Source organism: Copadichromis virginalis, linkage group LG9 (assembly GCF_057382275.1).
Source record: "Copadichromis virginalis isolate Kocher_CV1m ecotype Utaka linkage group LG9, C_Virginalis_male_GT1.1, whole genome shotgun sequence".
Lineage (NCBI taxonomy): Eukaryota > Metazoa > Chordata > Actinopteri > Cichliformes > Cichlidae > Copadichromis > Copadichromis virginalis.
The window spans coordinates 25,956,659-25,975,933 of NC_140626.1; the positions used below are offsets into that span (position 1 = coordinate 25,956,659).

The window sequence follows — 19,275 nt, forward strand, 5'->3', positions numbered from 1 at the left end:
CTCTCTCCCCTCCCTTGCTCTCTCTTGCTTGCTCCCCTCCCCTTCCTCCTCCACTCACTCTCCCCATCCTACTCTGCCTCTCAGGTTACGATGACTGGGGGGTTTTCTTGCTCTCATCTCGTAGAGTGTCTGTGTGAGTGTGGGGTGGAGGCAGTGGTGTGACCGACTGTGCGTGTGTGTGTGTCTCCCTCTGCGCTGTGCTGTGTCCTTGTCCCTGCCTCCTGGCAGCGAGGAGCCACCCAGCAGCCGGTCTGTGATTGGGCAGGGGAGTGGGGTTCTTGACACAGCGTGGTGCTGACTGCTTTGGGACGTGTTTCAACAGATGGTCGAGGTTAGAGAGTGTCATCACACTGGGGAGAGGATTAGAGGAGAGAGGTTGTCTTCCAGGAGCTGTGTGGTCCCCCCTACTCTTGAAACCAAGTCCCAGCACGAAGATACAAACCCCTCCATGAGCAAAGGCAGATCTGGTCAAGAAGCGTGGGGATAAAACTGAGAGCAATCGTATCCTTGCCTCTCAGTCAGCCAGCACTTTTCTCTCCTGCCTTCCAGGTACTGTACAACTTTTTTTACTCTTTCACTTCTTTTTTTGTCAGGTTTCCAGTTCTTTTGCAGAGCGTGCATGTTGTTGTTCATTTAGCAGTAAATTTCTGATTCACATTACAGTTCAGGAGTCAGGTATAACTCAGTAAGTCTGGACTTGTGAGCTGCGCTGTTCCTGCAGCCTGTCTGTGCTGCCCGTACAGCAGCTCAGTGTGTGCAGGATCTCATAGTTTTCCCTGTGAATGACAGGAATTCCCTCGGTCGCAAATTCCTCCGTCTCAAGGGATTAGAAGGCAGCACATTCCATTAATGTCATTTTTTCCCCCAAAACATGAGCGTTCATCAGTTCATTTTTCATTTTCCGAAACCGATTATATGAGCGTGAAAGGTAGCTCCATTACATTTTAAACTGCTCTCTCACTTAAAAGTATGTAACTGTCAGTATGGTGCAATCTATAAAAGATTACAGGTTGTATTTTATCATGTTCTTATTTTAATTGTGTCTTTTTTTTTTTATCATACAGAAATCCAGTACTGAGTTTAAATTGTTTTCCTTTTCTGTAATAGCAAATGAAGACACTTTTTTTTTTCTACATTTCCATAAATCAGCGTGGCATTTAATGTTCCTTCACTTCAGGCCAGATAAGTTTTTTTCATAAATCTCATTCAGAGTGCACCTCTGGCAGATCGTGTCAGTATGCGCTAAATGGATGAGCTGCTGAAGAGTTCTTTCCGGACAAACTGTCAAAGCTCAGCAGAGAGGGAGAGACGCTGGGAATGTGCACCTCACTTTAGCTATTTAGCTCAAGTCAAGTGAGAAGCGAAACTTGCCAGTGATGTGGGAATATGATGTATAGTATTTATGCCTTGCTGCAGGCATTATGTGTGTGTGTGTGTGTGTGTATGAGGCATTTGCAAATGGAGACTGTGCAGCTGTGAAAAGTTGTGTGAACAGCAGCTGGGCTGAGAGGAGAGAAGGTTGTATGGGTGAAAGCTGCTGCTGTGTGAATTTGTGTTTACCTTTGTAAACCAGCCGTAGCTACACTTCCTGCTTGTTGCTCGAAGTATTTAACACAACCACCAACAGGTAGTGATTAGTACTGCTTTAAGACCTGTAGAGTTGTTTGTATGAGCTGATTGTTAGAATCAATCAGCTGGAGACATGACCGACTGTCGTTGCTTTTGCAGTCTTAAATTTTATTAGGGACACTGAGTGAAACTGAGTAAGCTTCTTAATAAAGAAAAAATCCAAATGTGGAGTACATTTTGCCCCTGTCTGCTGTGTGTGTGGTACATTGTTGAAGTCCATCCAAGTGAACGGTTTGACTTTAATGTGTACTGGATCACTGTGCTCACCTACAAGTCCGCAAAAACCAGGGAATTTATCCTTTTGACCTAGATGGCAAAATTTTACTGTGGTCCCATTCAAATCTAGTTCTTTGAGTAGACTGGCTGACTTACATTTCAACACTTTGGCAGTGTCCATGTGTATTACTGAATGCGAGGCTGGAGAATGATGGGGAACTTTAACTTGAAACTTTCGCTACTGACAAGACTGATCCGCAAGCAACGCTTAGACTCAATATTCTGATTAACTTACTCGGAACACAGCAAAGCAGCTTTGGACTGCTTTAAAACGCCGTGCCTTATTGCCAGCGCAGAAAAGAAGATAGATCCTTTAAACAGTTTCTAGCTTAACTGTGGTACAAACAAGCGCATGAGCAGCTGCTGCAAATAATTACATTCTGGGGGGTAGGCGCTTGCCAAGACAAACGTTGTTCCAGTAGTCGCTTTGCCATCATTCAGATCTGCTTGCGGATGTATGTGCGTGTGTCTCTCTATGTGTGTGAAAGTATTCAGTGAGCTAATTTGTTCTTCTGATAAGCATGCCGAGAGACTGGGTGTAAGCGAATGCTACCAAACGTGCGTGCGTCTGTTTAAATACCAGCAGTGGATCAGAGATTTCCCAGACACGCATGCCATCTCATCATGAACAGGGCCAACACATTCATGGAAGAGTGATTACTGCAGGAAGTGGAAATGGCTCAAATATGCATATATGTGTGTTAGTCTAATAGACTGAACAAGATTCTGTTTAAACGGGATGCAAACACAGTTTTAAACTTTTAGGTAACGCTCCTGTGGGAAGTCACTTTGGAGAAAAGAGGCACATGTAATGTCATACTGATCCAAGTTTCTCCATTTGTGTGTGTGCGTGTGGGGAGATGCTTTCAGGTGAGTGCTCAGTATTTTTAGCTTTTCTATCCTTACTTCTTCCTCCAAATCAGAACCATGTTAGATGAGCTTTTATGGCGTTATTTTTGTGCCACTATTCTGACTCATTCATCATGCTGCATTGCTTTGTGAACTTGATCCTATGTGACAGGAGTCAGATGTCTGAATTCTGTCATTTATTTTAAAAAAGAGTTTAGTTGGGATTGTGGTGACACAGGTTCTAGTATTGAATAATTATTTTGAATCAAGTAGCACTTAATCAGTTTAATTGGATTGAGACATCTTTGCTTTGAAGTCCAGTGGAATGACACTAGTTTAGTTTTTCCCCTTTTTCCCTGGAAAGTACAGAGAGCAGTGCTGTATAACTGTAGTTTGTGTGTGTTCTCTTGTGTGTGTGTGAGCATGTTAAGAAAAGATTTCCTAAACCACCCTCTCTCCTCCAGAACTTGTTTATCTCTTCAACTTAATGATAGTGTTCCTCATACTAGCCTGATTGCATAGTAGCGCTTGTGTAGATTGCACAGTCCTATCACTGCAAATGACCAGCATTTGAACAGTGAGCATTTGGCATGCTTTTATTTATGTGGGATCCAGAAAGGCTATCTTTAGATGAGTCAGCCACTTTCCCAGTTCCTTTGTTGACCTTACTGATCAAACATTGTTATGGAGTTTTGATCCATTTGCAAAGTGCACGTTAAATTAAGTCTTTTTTTTTTATTTTTTTATTTTAGGCACCTATCTCAAAAGAAATCTTTTAGGCGGTATTTGGGAGCTCATGATAGCACCCCATATGTTTGTTCAGCTTGCTATTTGAATGAGAGAGGTCAGGGCATGCAAACATTACATCCATCTCATTATTGGAGGGAATTCCTTATCCCTCCAACCTTTGATGTGGTATTTAGGACACCGTAAAAGGAGCAGCAATCCAGACACACATTCAGTACTTTACTGTTTTCTATGGCTCTCATCCCCTTTGTCTCGAGCCTCTGCCTTGATGACTAGTCAAAAAGGAAAGATGTGTTTTATGAAGAAAATGTTCAGTAGGTGGTTCAGCGACACAAAAGCCAGGAATGACCCCAGACAGCCCGTGCAATTGTGGCCTGAGAATTTACACAACAGGGGTAAATGCGGGTTTGCTAATGGTGGCTAAAAGTGCACTTTAATGGGTAAATCCTTGGTGAGAGAGGGAGACTGAGAGAGAGAAGGTTTTAATGCTTTTTCTGTAATGTTCACAGCAGCGTTTGTTCAGATGTCACTGCACGTAGATGCAGCATGGACTTTAGAGTGAGAAAGAGAAAGCCAGGTCAAGAGAGCCACAGAGGGGGAAGTGGAAGCGGGATAAGATAAAGGAGAGGCCAAGATCAGAGAAAGGGAGGTGTGAATGTGTGATAAAGAGGGGACGAAAGAGAGAGTTTTAAAGTGGAAAAAGATGCAGGGAGGTTGGATAATGTGTGCACTTTTGAAACACATGGGTACAAACATAATCTTCTTGCAGGACAAAAGACAAACACAGAAAAGCTATTTACACACATAAGCACACTATGCACGAGCTCACCCCCTCTGTCCTCCACCTCCCAGAGGGCTGGACAGTCCCTGCTTTGTCATTTCTCTTGTCCAATAATCCTCCTCCCCAGGGAGAAGCAATCTGTTTTAGATTTGAAAGAGAAAGGATCCTGCCTGTATCACGTACAATTAAGCAGCCGTCAGAATGCGTCGGCGAAAGTTTGGAGGGAGAAGTGCTGCCACTGGGGGGTTGCCCCTTTCATCCGCCGCCTTTCCAGAATGGATATAATGGGGTGGGAGGGTTGGGGGGGATGTTGTTGGGTGGGGAGGAGGCAGAGGGAATGAATATGTTTCCTCACCCCTTCATTGCGCTCTACAGCTCGACTAATAGAAGCCAGCATGCGTTTGTTTCAGCTCTTCTGCTCCCTTTCTTTCCTTCTCCCCTGGAGCGAGCAAACACATTCAGCTTCTGCCAGCGCTCTCCCCTCCTCTGCCTCTGTGTACGTACACGCACAAGCGCTTATATGCGAGGACTTGGCCGTGTTCTGCTGGTCGCCTCCAGTCCTGTTTGACCTTATTTGATCAACACGACTCGGCCGTGTGGATGCAGAATGGCTGCATCTTTAAAGTGTTTGAACAGCAACTTGCTTTATAATGAAAAGCTCTATGATGGCATGACTCACATTATTGTCATCTTGGTTTTCTCGAGTTGCCCGTGGCAACTTCAGCTGATTCTGTCTGCTGTCTCTTGAACATGTTTGGATGATGTAGTGGCTGCATTCTTCTACTTTTGGCTCAAAAGTAAAAGGCCTGGAAGGATTCGGATGGGTAAGCTTCCTGTTCAACGCTGTGCGAGCTAATTTATCTTTTTATCGAAATCGTGTTTTATTATTTCTTTATTTACAATGGAATTAAATATGGAAATTTTGCCAGAGAGGATAAAGTTAATTCAATTACAAATGACGTTGCTGCGTGCTTTGGAAAGCCACACACTAAGCCAGAGGCAATGGAAAGGAGATCTCCCCTGCGTACAAATTACAGGTTACGTGTCTGTCTGCGTTCAAGTCTGAGTGATTCATTCTCTGTTTGAGTGAATGACACGCACTCACAGAGTACATGATATCCAAATACCCGGCGTTCACACACACACATATCCAAAGGCATGATTGGGTGAGAGGGGGGGAGTGCTGAACTGGCACAGGTGCAATGAGTCCAATACATTTTTATGAGTGGTATCATGTTGGTGTGTCTGAGTCATCGAGAAGTCTGTTTATGACATTCACGGTCACACAGGCTGGTTCCCATGATCTATGTTTGTCTATGATTCCCAAAAAATATGCCTCCACATGCTTCACATTTTGGGGGTGTTTAGTTTCATGTGCCAGGAGCCGCACTACATTTAATAGAAGTTTCCTTTCTCAACTGTTGCCACCTTTTTCACTCTTTCACAGAAGTAGGGGGGTTTATAATACAACAGTTTTTCTAAGATTAAACTCATTTACAGTCACCTGTCTAGAAGCTAGATGTAATAAACTCTGATGAATTAGCATATTCTAAACAAAGATTTCATTAAATTGTTTTTATTGTCAATTACTAACTAGTGGACATTGACAGAGTAGCTCATTTGTTCCTATTAAACAAATTCACCACCTTAGAAATCCTTTGCTTTTTCAGTATTCACAGAGTGCAAGAGAAAAAAATAAAGTCACACTTTTCACATAAGGGAACAAAAATCATCCATCAGGCTTGGTGCATTGGCTCTCTCTGTGTTTCTCTCTCTCTGCCATCATGTTGCTGATTTCATGGAAAAGAAGTCAGTCTCTTTATTCTTGACAATTACCTCAGTGGAAACCCATTGAAGCAATTTGCCATAGCTCTCTTTTGTGGTAAAAGAAATAATTTATCTGGGGTATATTTGACACGTCAAAGAGACAAGAAAGCCACCCGTGAGTGAGCAATTCATTCTGCTCCCTCTCACTCTCTGGAGCACTTGTACTCTGATAGAGTGTTTCTGATGGGAGTGTGGATTTTGACAAGAACGTGGCTGGAGGAATAAAAAATGCGTTTTTATTTCATTCAGCTGAGGTCGTCTGTTGCTAATGGTTTCCATTCATGGCTTAGAATAGTTTAAAAAAGAAAATGCTTGCTTTAGGCTCATATAACTGTGGTTGCTGATCCTCTGATTGTGATTCCATGTTTTCATATCACACTATAAATCAGTGGAGTGGTTTCCCTTCTGTTCACTTTCTTCTCTGCTTCCAAAAACCAGTGAGACAAACAAACTAAAATAAGGACGTGATGAAGGACGACCTTCAGGCCCTCGGGGAAGAAAGCCGAAGGCAATAACATGCTATTATATAACACCTGGCTAGCTTACTTGGTGTGGTCTCTGGTTTAACTTGCTAACCTAAATTTGTCAGATACAATAATAGGACTTTCCACACGAACATTAACAAAAGTCTTAATGAGACTCTTTCGACAGAGCAATGTGCCATGTGTGGAACTCTTTAAGCTTAGCTCAACACAGTAGAGAAAGGAGGCGCTAACTTGTGGCACTACTTTGTTTTAATTACTGTGTTAAACTGACATGGAGGAAAACACCAGATTAGAAAGAAAAAACTGCCCAGCCGTCCTCCACCTACAGTTGTTTTATATACTTTGACAATGGTACAGCAGAGGTTACCAATAGGTGTAGCACCAGCACATCATAACGTTATATATAAAATATATTGATTTTAAATATTACCACTAATTTTAAATCATGGAGGCAGAAACGGGCCTCTTGAACTTTCTAAATTCCAGTCCGGTTACTGAAAGTATGATAGCCGTGTGTGAGTGATTGCCATGGATGCCTACATAAAGTTCTTGGTTTAGACTCAAAGAACTAAATAGCCGAGGATATGAATGTTTAAATACAGACCACCGTCAGACTGGGAACACAAATAAAATGTGACCTTTTGTGTTTTTTAATCATTTACCTCCTAATGTACTCAAAACCCACTCATGTTTCCAATAGGCTGCTTGTGGGCCCACAAGTCATTCCCACTTTGAAGTATTTTGGACCCGGATTCATTTAATTATACATTAAGATGCATCCATAATATTGATGGAGTGGAATGACAGCCATGGCACTACAAAGGGTCTCTCCCCAGGTCCGAGAGAAACATGTGGGGTTTAACTAATAGCTGTGAATGCACTAACTCCAGGTTCATGTTTCACTGAATTGAGGCCATTCTTCTTCATTAAAGTGGCCTGCATTGTACCCCAAACAAACCACATTCCAGTGAACGGGAAGCTTAAACATCTGAAGTTTTATCGTTTTTAATATTGAACAAAACAAAGATTCTGATTGTGCCTGTCACAGTAAAGGGTTTTGTAGCCATAAACGTGCTGGAACAGTGATCTCTCTTCACTACTTTGCACTTGGGTTTTCTCATTGGAATTTTTGCATAAATCTTACACCAACTTGGGCATTTTGGTCAAACAAATCAATGGAGTTAAGAGTCTGAAAACACCAAGGTTTGAGTCTTTTCCCAGTGCCTACCCACAGCCAAGTAAATGTACTGGGACAGAACTCCCCTTCAGTCGGCTCAGTGTGGCTGACGGGTGGGCCTTGATGGGTACAAGCGCTGCCCTTGGCCTGCCGGGCACAGCAGGCCCTGACACAGGCTCTCCTCAGTATAAAAGTCCCTCGTCAGCCCTCATGGCAGCAGACCAGCTGAATTCCCTCAGATTACAGAAATATTTGGACAAACCTCCATATTAATCTAAGTCCTCGTCTTATTCATTTTTTCCTCTCTGAAAGAAGGAGTGCAAAACATTGTGTCTTTATCTGTTAATCAGACCAGCCTGTAGTTTAGCATGTTTTATATCCCGACTCTGCGATGTTTATTTCTTTCTTTCAGCAGTTCTCCTATGGTCGAGGAATGACTATGTATTAAATGATTTTTACTGTTATTGCAAGTCATGCAGCCTACAGTCGCAGAGCAGCCTACAGAATTCAAACTATGCTGTTGGACTATAATTCCCCTCCATTGTTCCTCTGTGACTTGGCTGCCATAGAGATGGACTAGGCAAATAGCGAGGGAGCAAGAGAGAGACTGAACAGGAATAAGGGGGGATTTGAGGTGCTTTGAAATGGCCATTGTCCTTAATAGCAAGGCCTTTTTATGAATGACTGATTTACTTTAGAGGAGCATGGCATCTGGTTTGTGTTTGACTTGCATCTTGTTTTGGGAATGTGAACCCCCTCACCTCCAAACTCTCTGTGTTAACTTGGGCAAGATCCTCCTCTGTGAGCATGCATGCGCTCGTGGACAAACATGTGGCTGTTAGAGATACGCGAACTCTCGGCTGTCATCCTGCCTTTTTACATAAGAAGTCTTTCATGTGCGCTCTTGGGTAATCTGCTACTTTTCAGTCACAGCTGATAAATGTATAGACTGCCGCTCCTGAACGAACACGACTTAAGCCAGATGCAGACCATTGATGAAATGAAAATGTGGGCCAATCACAACCAGACAAGACTTTTGTTGCCTTCATACCTCTGTTTTCTTTTTTTTTTTCTCTCGCTCTCTCTTCAGACTTTCACCTCTTAACCCCTGTGTGTGGGTAGCCTCAGGTTGCTGAGGTTAGGTTAAACAAGCCACCATCAAAGCCATAACACCACTCAGGTCGGAGGAGGGTCAGGACGCAGCAGTGTGTGGTTTGAGGCCCTAACAAGAGGGCACAACTGCCAACCAGCCAAATACTGCTGCCCTGCATGGCTACACAAGCAGCAACTCTATTATGTTCAGCTTTACTCGATGCACAAAGCACAGCTGTCTGTATAGACATACCAAATTACCGAGCAATGCTGCATGTGTTGTAGGAAAGCAAGTAAAAGAGCTGTTTTTCTACAAGTAGGAGAAAAAAATACCCTCATGAAAGCAAAGATTAGTACGGTGTTGAGGTGTGCTAAAAGTGTTGATTGCCATTAATCTGAAAATTGCACATCTTTTATGTATCTGGCAGCTGTGCATCTGAAAACTCCATAGTGGCCTTTTTGTTTCAGTCCTTTTGAACTCCTAGGCATGCTGCGTTCCTCCCATCCATGCCCAATATTTCTCCCCCCAGCTTAACCATGATGAGTACAGTAAGGGCTCATTTAAAGGGTCATTAGAGCTAATCCTTCAAAACAATGAGGAAGGAGAAACAATGTGCTCCCTAGTCCTCTGACTCTGTCCAGTAATAAAGACCTCTTGTTCGCTCCACAGATGTATAGAAGTTGCCTGTTCTGCTGATATCACGCTACATGACATAAATAAATGAGTCATTCAAAATGAAAGGCTTGCGAAAATGACATGAAAATGATCTGCGAGGGATCGTGAAATTGGAAACATGAATTTGAACTCTGGAGGCAAAAAAGAATCAGTGATGATAACAGAAGATGGATTTGGAAGCCTAATAATAACTTTCACATATCAGAAGTCATTCATATTGTTTTGTGTATTTAAAGTGTACAAAGTGCCTAATTTATGCCGATCCCTGAATGTGCCTGAAGCCATTAACTCTGTGTAACACTTTGTAAAGCTTTTGTACAAAACAAAATACACACACACGTGTGTTTGTACACACACAACTAATGGAGTTCATTCTGACATCTAGCGGTAGTTAAATAGGTGTTTAAACTATCCTGTCTGTAAAGCTTAGACACACTTTCAAATCTGGAGCAGATGTTTTTATTATACATTTTAAATAGAGCATATTAAACTATAAAGCATACCGTGCTGCTCTAGAGTGCTCACAGGATGTATTCTATATTTAAAACAAGCCAAATTAAATCTTCATGTAGAGTGGACCTGTCTGAGGCAGAAATTGCTGCAGGGCTACTTGTTTTATTCTGATAAAAGCACCACGATGTGGTGCATGGAAGGAATATCTCCTAAGCATCCTTGGGCAAATTACATTTTTAATTCAAGTAAAATCACTTTTTTGCCTCTTTCTCACTCTTGCTCAGTGAATTGGAAACTTTCTGCATGAACTAAAGGTCACAATATAGCCTGCCATCTTTGCTTTATAAACAGCAGTTGCTTATCTCGACACTCTGACATGTCCTGTCACTCAGCTGCTCATTTCCTCTAGAGGCTTTACGCTCCATATGTCACATTAGCATGAGGAAGTCAGGGCACTGAGGATATGATGCCAGCATATACTTGGGTTTTCTTTGATGATGGGTCACTTTGAGAAGGATGATCGAATGACTCAAGACCTGTAGAAGTCCTTTTGCTCCTAAGTGAACCTCAGATGGCCTAGTGAGCAAAGTGGATCAGGTGAAATGGACTACGAGCGGTAGTCCAGAAAAAGGGGAGGGGGCCTGCATAATAACAGCCCTCATTCTATTGGGGGGTTTTGTGTGGCGCTTTATTAGCCCTGCGGTCTCAGTCATTTCAGACAGAATAGCTATTGACTCCACTGTAGATCAGCACCACAAGGTTTGCATCAGACACCACAATGAACCTTCTTGTCTGTTTTGTCTAAGATGCAAGAAGAGGCCATTGCTTGGAATCGTTGGCATGTAAAATTGAATTTGCGCTGGGTGCTAACATTACACTCGCTGGCCGACTGGCTTACAGCTGATGTCAGGTCTTCCGCAGCTCTGATAGAAACAGAGACTTGAGCTTTGTCTAGATATGGGTTATGTGTCTTGTATATGGGAAGCGTTCCCAATTTGTGTAGGAGGACTTGGATCCACACGGCAGAAGAGTGTGTTTTTTGTGGGATAAAGGCTCGTCTATGAGTTTCTGCGTGTCACCATGTGTTTGTAAAGTAGTTTGTGTTGTGTGTGTAGCTCACTGCAAGGTTCTGTGCACTCTGCCACCTCGCACCAGAGGGGTGTTTGTCCAAACGGCGCCAGTGTTTGCACAGGGCTGTCACGATGACTGGGCTGGCTGGCTAGTCCAGACACAGCTTGTCTGAAACCCAGTACACCAAAGTACTCTTAAAGCTCTGTCTGAAGCTCTGCTTATCATATCTAACATCAAACTGGAGAAGCAGCTGAAATAAACAGCGTAGTAGAGCAGGGTCAACATTGGGAGGTGTTGGGTGTTTGAGATGATTTGCATCTATCTGATACACGACTAGAGTAGGTGTTTTAATTTCCTGATGCAAATTACCAAACAGAATCTTTACCGTCCTCGACTACCATCCGAACAACGCAGGTTAGTTCATTCTGGACTGTGCGATAGATCAAAATCATCAAGATACAAATCATTTATTAGGGTTGTTACTCTCTGCTGATTCGGACAGGCCTTTTGTGGAAATGATGGTAAGGGCGGAGCCACCCAGTGGGGTTTGGCCGGGCTCAGGTGTCATAGACCTGCCATTTGTTTTCAGGCCATTAACCCAGAATAGGGAGCAGTGTGGTGCCACTCAGTGGGACTGCTGTCCGCAAGGCACTTTTTCACAGGTGGTGATGAGGTTCTCATTATTACTGCATCACGGTTCATCTCACAGGCAGAAGCCATTCTTTCACATATATTTTATATATATTTGAAGGCATCTTTGAATTCTTATTACATTTTAACTTTAATTTGTAGCACAACACTACCGGTATAATGTTTTGAATTCCTTTAGACTGGCTTTTCATTGGTACAGGAATTAAATCTGAGCTCAGGTTTGTACTAGTATACATTTTACTTTACTGATCACTGGAATTTAGTCGGAGCATTCAGCTATGATGACTGTTATAGTGAGCAAGAGGCTGCCAAGTGATGACTCAGTGGTCATCTGTGATTCCCGACAGTGGCGTTGCAGTTAATGTAGTGGAACCCTCTCCCCGCCTCCAGTGCCTTTTTTCTCCCCCCACTGGCCCTGTGTCATGCTTGACTCACCAGGGGGTGACTTTTGAGTGGCAGGTAAAAGGGGGGCCACAATTGGCTCATGCAGGCAAGTGGTTCTGGGTGTGCAGCCAATGGCCTAATCTCATCACAGTTAGCTAAACAGCAGCTGTCCAGTAGGGATGGAGACTTTCCGTGCACGAGTGTGTTCTCTGACACGGTAGAAGAGTGGAAAACCAGGAAACGATAGAGAGAGAGATAAAGAGAAAACTGTAAAAGTAGGGGACTCGCGGGATTCTCTGAGGTGAGATCTGTGTTTCTAGATCTTCAGTTTATTTGTTTTTGTTTAACTTTGACAGAGTTGAGTATTTTCTTTTCTTTCAGATCAGGGAGTTGAGGGTGAGGGATTTTTGTGTTCAGTATTAATGGAGTTTCCATCTGCACACAGCATATATTTGAACTGCTGAATAAGTTTTCCTTGCTGGACCGTTAAGGGCTAAAGCCAATCTGTTTTGGCTTCCCTGTTTATGGATAAACTGTTCTGTTTGAGTGTGATTTGTGACCATCTGCACAGAAGTTACCTGAAGTAAATGTGCTTAAATGTTCCAACAGGGATTCTGGCTTTCTGCAGGTGCAATGCAGTTTTCTCTTCCACTACTGCAAAACTGACCCTAAAGTTTCACCTCCCACCATGCTTATTGTTGTAATGTCTCCATACATTTCCCCCTCTTGTCTCCCCACAGTCCATCACTGCTGCAAGAGCTGCACAAGTGTGAGTGAGCGGCCCGGCTGGTTCTCTCCCTCCCCTTCTCTCCATTAATCTCCTCCATCTACCCATCCTCTGGCCTGTTGTTTCAGTCACCATGCTGATTCACTGGCTGTCCTGGTTGGCCCTCCTGTCGCTGGATTGGGCTCCAGGCAGCTGGGCCTTCACCACCACCAGGGCTCAGGGCCTCAGAGGTCGCATTCAGAGAGACCGCAGAAACATCCGGCCCAACATCATCCTCATCATGACTGACGACCAGGATGTTGAGTTGGGTAAGGCTGCCTGGCAGAAACCCCTGGTCTTCCTGGAAATTTTCATTTGGCTTCAATTTTTTTCCCTATTTAAAAGAAAAAGTGCACAGTTTATCTAAAATTCAGTGTTTTTCCCAGTCTTCAATCCTCTCTGTTCTAATGTGTTTCTTTGTCTTTGTGGTGATTTGCATCAGGACTTCTGTAGTCTTTCTTGGCACATTAAATATTAAGTAGAGGCCATAAGCCACACCGGAATGGCCATCTGGTCTCTCGTGTGCTGAATTGTAATTATTTGCCTTTCAGAGCACTGAATCACAGATTAAGTAAATACGAGTGAAAAACAGTATTTGCGTGTGTTTAATAAGATTTCGCTGTAACTGTACAGCACTGATCACGTTACCTCGCCCTCCAGGTTCTCTACAGGTAATGAATAAAACCCGCAAGATCATGGAGGATGGTGGCACTTCTTTCACCAATGCCTTTGTCACCACACCCATGTGCTGCCCGTCACGTTCTTCCATGCTGACGGGCAAGTACGTCCACAACCACAACACCTACACCAACAATGAGAACTGTTCCTCCCCTTCCTGGCAAGCTCAGCATGAGCCGCGCTCCTTTGCAGTCTACCTCAATGAAACTGGCTATAGAACAGGTTTGTGAATACACACTCACACAAATATAATTGAGGACTCTTTATTTCATGCCTGTGGTGTTCTCTTATTATTTATTTATGGAAAATGGCAGTTTTGATAGTGACGATGGTTCACCTGTATGAGGTTCTCGGTTCTGATTAACAGAGTGTCAGTCACTACTAGCTCTAATCTCCTCCTGGCAACGCCATTCATATGTTAGTCAATGCAAATTTATACAGTAAGCTAGACTCCACAAACCTGCCTGCCTGCCTGGCTGTCTGCTGTGAGAAATGCAAACACGTTGAGCGTGCCAGGTCGATGTCGTGTCTCATCAGACACTGTCTGCCTGAGTGATGGGCAGGCGTTGAACTGGGCAGCTCAGTGGGGTCCTGTGGGCTGCAGCTCGACTTGTGGTTTTGGAGTCGTTGCGTTAGTCTGCAATTAGCCGTCTCTGGGACAGCCTGGCTTCCTGCCCAGCCTATCCGAGAATGTTGTCAGAGAATCCAGGGAAAAGGAGACAAGCAAAAATGTTAAACATCACATAAGCGCAGATAAAGTCGCACAGTCACACAATTATGTTTTTTTTGTTTGTTTTTTTACAGGCATCGCCTTAAGGAAGCAGTGCTTGTAAAGACTGCATATATAAAGAAACTGCATATTAAAAGAGGCCCATCTCTCCCTTCTTTCTCTCATCTTTTCTTCTGCAGCTTTCTTCGGCAAGTACCTCAATGAGTACAATGGCAGCTACATCCCACCTGGGTGGCGCGAATGGGTTGGATTGATCAAAAATTCCCGCTTCTATAATTATACTGTCTGTCGGAATGGTTACAAGGAGAAACATGGTGCTGATTATGCCAAGGTATGTGTTCTCATAATTCATACGAAAAGGCTCTATTAGCTCAGTCCCTAATTTGTTTTGCCGTTATGACTTAATATTAAGACTTCACATGACAAATTGCAGGTTCCACTCGCTTATAAATACAGACAGTGAAGCAGCTTATGGCTGTGTGGTGATTCAGGATGGCAGGAATTCTCTCTTGAGGATTAAAGGGAACGAGCTGAGTTGACGCCTCCTCTTTCTGCAGCATCCTTTTATTATGATGCACCTTTCCTCAATATTTAGACGCTATAAAACTGGTGCATCTTTATGAGAAGCCAACTTGACAACTTGTGACAAAAACTGACCTGCACTTGTTTTTGTCTCTCACTCTTATTCTTCCTCTTTGTGTCTCACTATCAAGTTTTGCAGAATGACTTTGTGCTGTAACACCACTGTTTGCTACTGCTGGGGGATGACTGTGGTTACACTGTCTTTTTGTAGCTCTAGATGGCATCGGTCATCAATCTTCCCCAAATGTTTTTGTAAGAGCTGTCAGTTTGTTTTCGCAAGTCCGTGCCAATATCTCCCTAGGTTGCACAGTGCTGGATATACAAGAAATCCATGTGGCGGGCTGGCCTATGAGATGGGCAAACAAATGTTTGGATTGCTACTTCTCTGCCAACTTGGACCAAGGTGTAAAATTACCCACAGGCTTGGGCCGGTGTGTTTACATGACACGGACTTGGTCAGCAGATTGTGGTTTACAACCAAATGGACACAATATTTTCTGTTTACTGCCAAAGCCCATCAACCTGCTGCCACCAGGACAACCGCAGTTCTTTAGGTTTGGATGGGGTGAGAAGGTCAGAGTATCTGTGCAGAGTGCATCTTGCACATCATGACACTGATTAAGCTACGGACCCTGTGTGATTTCATCCAGTTAGGTCCTGTTTGATTTTTCTTCTGTAGGAGGATGAGTTAATTGAGGTTAAGGGTTTTGTCAAACACTCTTGAGTGAGATTTAGTTTCAGAATATCATCCATCAATATCAAATCCCATGACAGTAGAGCAACAACTCTAACAGCTGTGATATTATAAAGTGTCTCACTGCTAATTTGACAGATGTGCAATCTTGTAACTTTGAAAAAACAATAAATGTTGTAAATGTAAACCTATAAAACACTGGTGCATTGGCTGTCCTGTAGGTCATTTAAAAACTTATGAGGATTACAAATTAAATAGATGAACGATTTGGGAAAATGAAACCATGTACTAATGGGGTGCCGTTGGGTGAGTGCCACTTACTATTACCAATCAGCTCCAAAAGGGAAAAGTGATATTCTTCACCTCCCTGACTATTTTATAGTCACTGGCCAGGCATTCCCCACGACACTGTCACTTCCTTCTGACCTGCCAGAGCTCTCAGCAGCAGTGGCTCAGATTTGGGAGCTGGCAACATAAAGTGCACGGCGGTGCTTTGCCATGTGCACATAATCATCGGCCTCCACGGGCATGTACAGCCGCCAGGCCATTAAAGCTGGTCTAGCTGTAAAACCTATTAGACAAGATGAATCAGCCAAACCCACTTCTGACATTTCAAGGAAATCACCCGTTACCCTTTGATTCTCAGCCTGGCACTCCCTTTCATTTGTTGTATGCCAGGCAGCAACAACAGGTACAATGGTTGGTCTTCTCTTGGAAACTTGGCGAATGCTACTGTAATTTCAGTTCAAGGTGGGACTGCTGTACAGTGTTGTGACAATTTCACATTTCCTGTGTCTAAGCTCTTCACATTCATCCAGTTGTTCTCTCTTTGCCTGTGGTGTTTAATTTAGAGAAACACAGCATTTGGCATCTTGAGAACTGTTGTTGGCGCTTGAGTCTACTTTCTGGTTTGATCCCTGGTTGCTCCGGTCTGTATGCCAAGTATCCTTGGGCAAGATACTAACCTCAAGTTGCTCTCCCATGCATCCATCAGAGTATAAATGTGTGTAAATGTCAGATAGAAGAAGCATAGAAAAAGTGCTTGTATGAATGGTGTGAATGGGTGAATGAGGCAAATTGTATAAAGCGCTTTGAGTGCTTAGGTAGAGGAGAAAAGCGCTGTATAATAACCAGTCCATTTACCATTTATATTACCCAAAGCCAATATCTCAGTTTCTTAAAAGATATTTTGATGTCACTTTGTGTGAAAAAGACAAAAGGAAGCAGGGAGATGTAGCAGAAAGTGAGCGAAATAAAATGAAGTTAGCAGAAAGCAAATTTATCACAACATGCTATTTAAAAGGGCCTGGCCCCTCGCCATCAAGTGGTGTCACATTCAATAGTGCAGAGATTCACTGATGAGGCAACTGCCCACATACTGTATACACATACGCACACTCATTTACACACACACACAGGCAAGCTGCCAGCTGTTGACTCGACAGATTGGTACCGTAGTGTACTCAATGGCCCCACTTCATATCCCCAATGGCCCCTCTCAATTTATTTGAAAGTGACTAGACGAAGGCAAGCAACATGTCACGGTGATTGGACTGCAAATGAGTTATGAAAGCATGTGTTGTGTAATTTATGTTCTTTTTTTTTTGGTGTATATTTTCCCTCAGTTCCATATTTATTTCTAGGTTTTTTCTTTTAGACTTTTCGCCCTTTTAACGGGCCTTATTTTTGCTCTTCTTTCAAAGGACTATTTCACTGACCTAATCACCAACGACAGCATCAGCTTCTTCCGCATGTCCAAGAAGATGTACCCGCACCGTCCCGTGATGATGGTCGTCAGTCACGCTGCTCCTCACGGCCCAGAAGACTCGGCGCCACAGTATGCCGAATTCTTCCCGAATGCTTCGCAGCACATGTAAGCAATACTGAGGCTCACATTATCATACATGCTCAAACATATACACTAATCAGGGTTTTGACACAGGAATTGTAGCCTTAGAGAAGAATGAAAAATGAGTGTTTAGGGCCCAGATTTTGATTTCAGCCTTTGTCTCATTAACAGCTAAATTGAGTTTTTGCGATTTGGTTTGCCTAACATTATTACAGTAAGTATGCACCCCAATCCCCACGAGATGACAGGTTGCTCTGAAGCCGCTGGGGGCGAGGACTTGGCAAGCGTGAAATCAAAATGATTTATCATCCAAGAGTAGCTGAGGCACATACCATAGGGAAGATCGGGAATGGTTTTTTAACGTAGCACTGTGCTCTATGCCAAACCCACACTGGCCTCCAGCAGCTCTCATTGAGTTAAGCTGCAGTACTTTGGGTTGTTTCACTGGCACCAAGCCCTACTGCCTCACTGCACGGCTCAATGTGTGGAGGCATGGTGTTTTAGAGAACTAGATTTGGACTTGAAGACTCAATACTCCCTTTTCTTTATGTTTCCCAGAGGTTTTAGTGTTCCTGCCTCTCACTTTCTGTCACACTTAACTTTGTCATCTATTTATACTACCCCTCTGTCTCTCTATCTGTATATCTCTGTTTCTATCACTCTGTTTACCTCTCCCTCCTTGTTTCCCAGTGTCATCTCCTTCTCTCTTTCCAGCTCGCTCTGCTTACCCCTTCCTCCCCGCCTGTGCAATTCGCAAAGGACTTCCTGACCCCATCCATATCAATCAGCAGTTTCGCCCTGGAGCTCCTAGGACCAGAGGAATGCATTGTGCGCTCTGGAACACCCTTTGTGACATTATTAATTTATTTTTAGCTTGAGTCTCCGGGTGAAGGGGGTGGAGCTGGGGCCCACGAGTGACTAAAGGGGTTGCCCCAGTTATTGTGTGTGTGTTTGTGTAGATTAAGTGGTACTAAGGAGAGCCCAGGTGGTTGGCATGGTTGGGTGTTTGTTTGACTATAAACTTTCATAACAGCTATGGGAACACTTTTTTTCCGATGTTCAAAAATTTCTTTTTATAGATGGGAATATTCTTGACACTGTTCCATTTTAAATTGGATTATGGAAAGATGACTTTGTAGTAGATGCCATCTACAGCTAGTGTGTTATGCACAGAGATGGAAAGAGACCGCGTGGCAGTTAAGGAGGAGCCGCTTCATAAATCAAAACAAGCGTCTGTGCTTTTGACAGCACCAATAGCTGGGGATGGTTTGATGTTAATGTCATTAACATTCCTCAGGTGCTTTTACTCTCTCTCTCAGATGCGAACTATGTTCCCGACCTATTTTAAACACCGTAGATTTGGTGCGGTTTGTCAATGACATGTCTTTCCCTGCAGGGAGTGATAGATGCTATTCTGGCCATAGATTAAAAACTTGCTTTATGGAAACTCTCTCATCTTCAAGCGTGCCTCCTAACGTTTTAAGGTTAGGAGGCATTTTAGGGTGCATGGAGTGCTCCTGTAAGCCAAGGATAATGTAGACAATAAGGTAGACCTGCACTATATGCAACAGTATGCAGGTGTGACCTCTGCTACGGACTGGCGTCTTTCCACTGACATCTACATTCCTGGTTCCCTGGTGCTCAGCGCCCCCATACCTTGGTGGCCCATTGCCCAGAAACGGGTCCCTTTGTGGGTCTTATTAGACCGCCTGCTAAGTGGGTGAAGAGTTCACCCTTCTCACAAAGCAGTCCTGAGGAGACGAGGACAGAAGGCAGCTCAGTCACTGAGGACAAAGTAGCTCCCAAAGCAAGTCTTCATTAAGTACGCAGATTTTGAGGCTTGGGCTGTTTATTCAGGGGTAGAAGCTGCTCATTTAT

The 19,275-nt window shown here is 43.5% G+C and overlaps 1 protein-coding gene across 1 annotated transcript in view; it reads left to right on the forward strand.

Annotated features, from left to right (window-relative positions):
- Positions 1–301: 301 nt before the first annotated feature.
- Positions 302–19,275, forward strand: part of sulf1 (sulfatase 1) — a 33,777-nt gene continuing 14,803 nt past the window's right edge. The window contains exons 1-5 of the mRNA XM_085468482.1: positions 302–549; positions 12,839–13,133; positions 13,525–13,764; positions 14,452–14,603; positions 17,252–17,421. Coding sequence (XP_085324608.1) covers positions 12,959–13,133; positions 13,525–13,764; positions 14,452–14,603; positions 17,252–17,421 — 737 coding nt within the window. The 5' untranslated portion in view covers positions 302–549; positions 12,839–12,958. The remainder of the gene's footprint in view (positions 550–12,838; positions 13,134–13,524; positions 13,765–14,451; positions 14,604–17,251; positions 17,422–19,275) is intronic.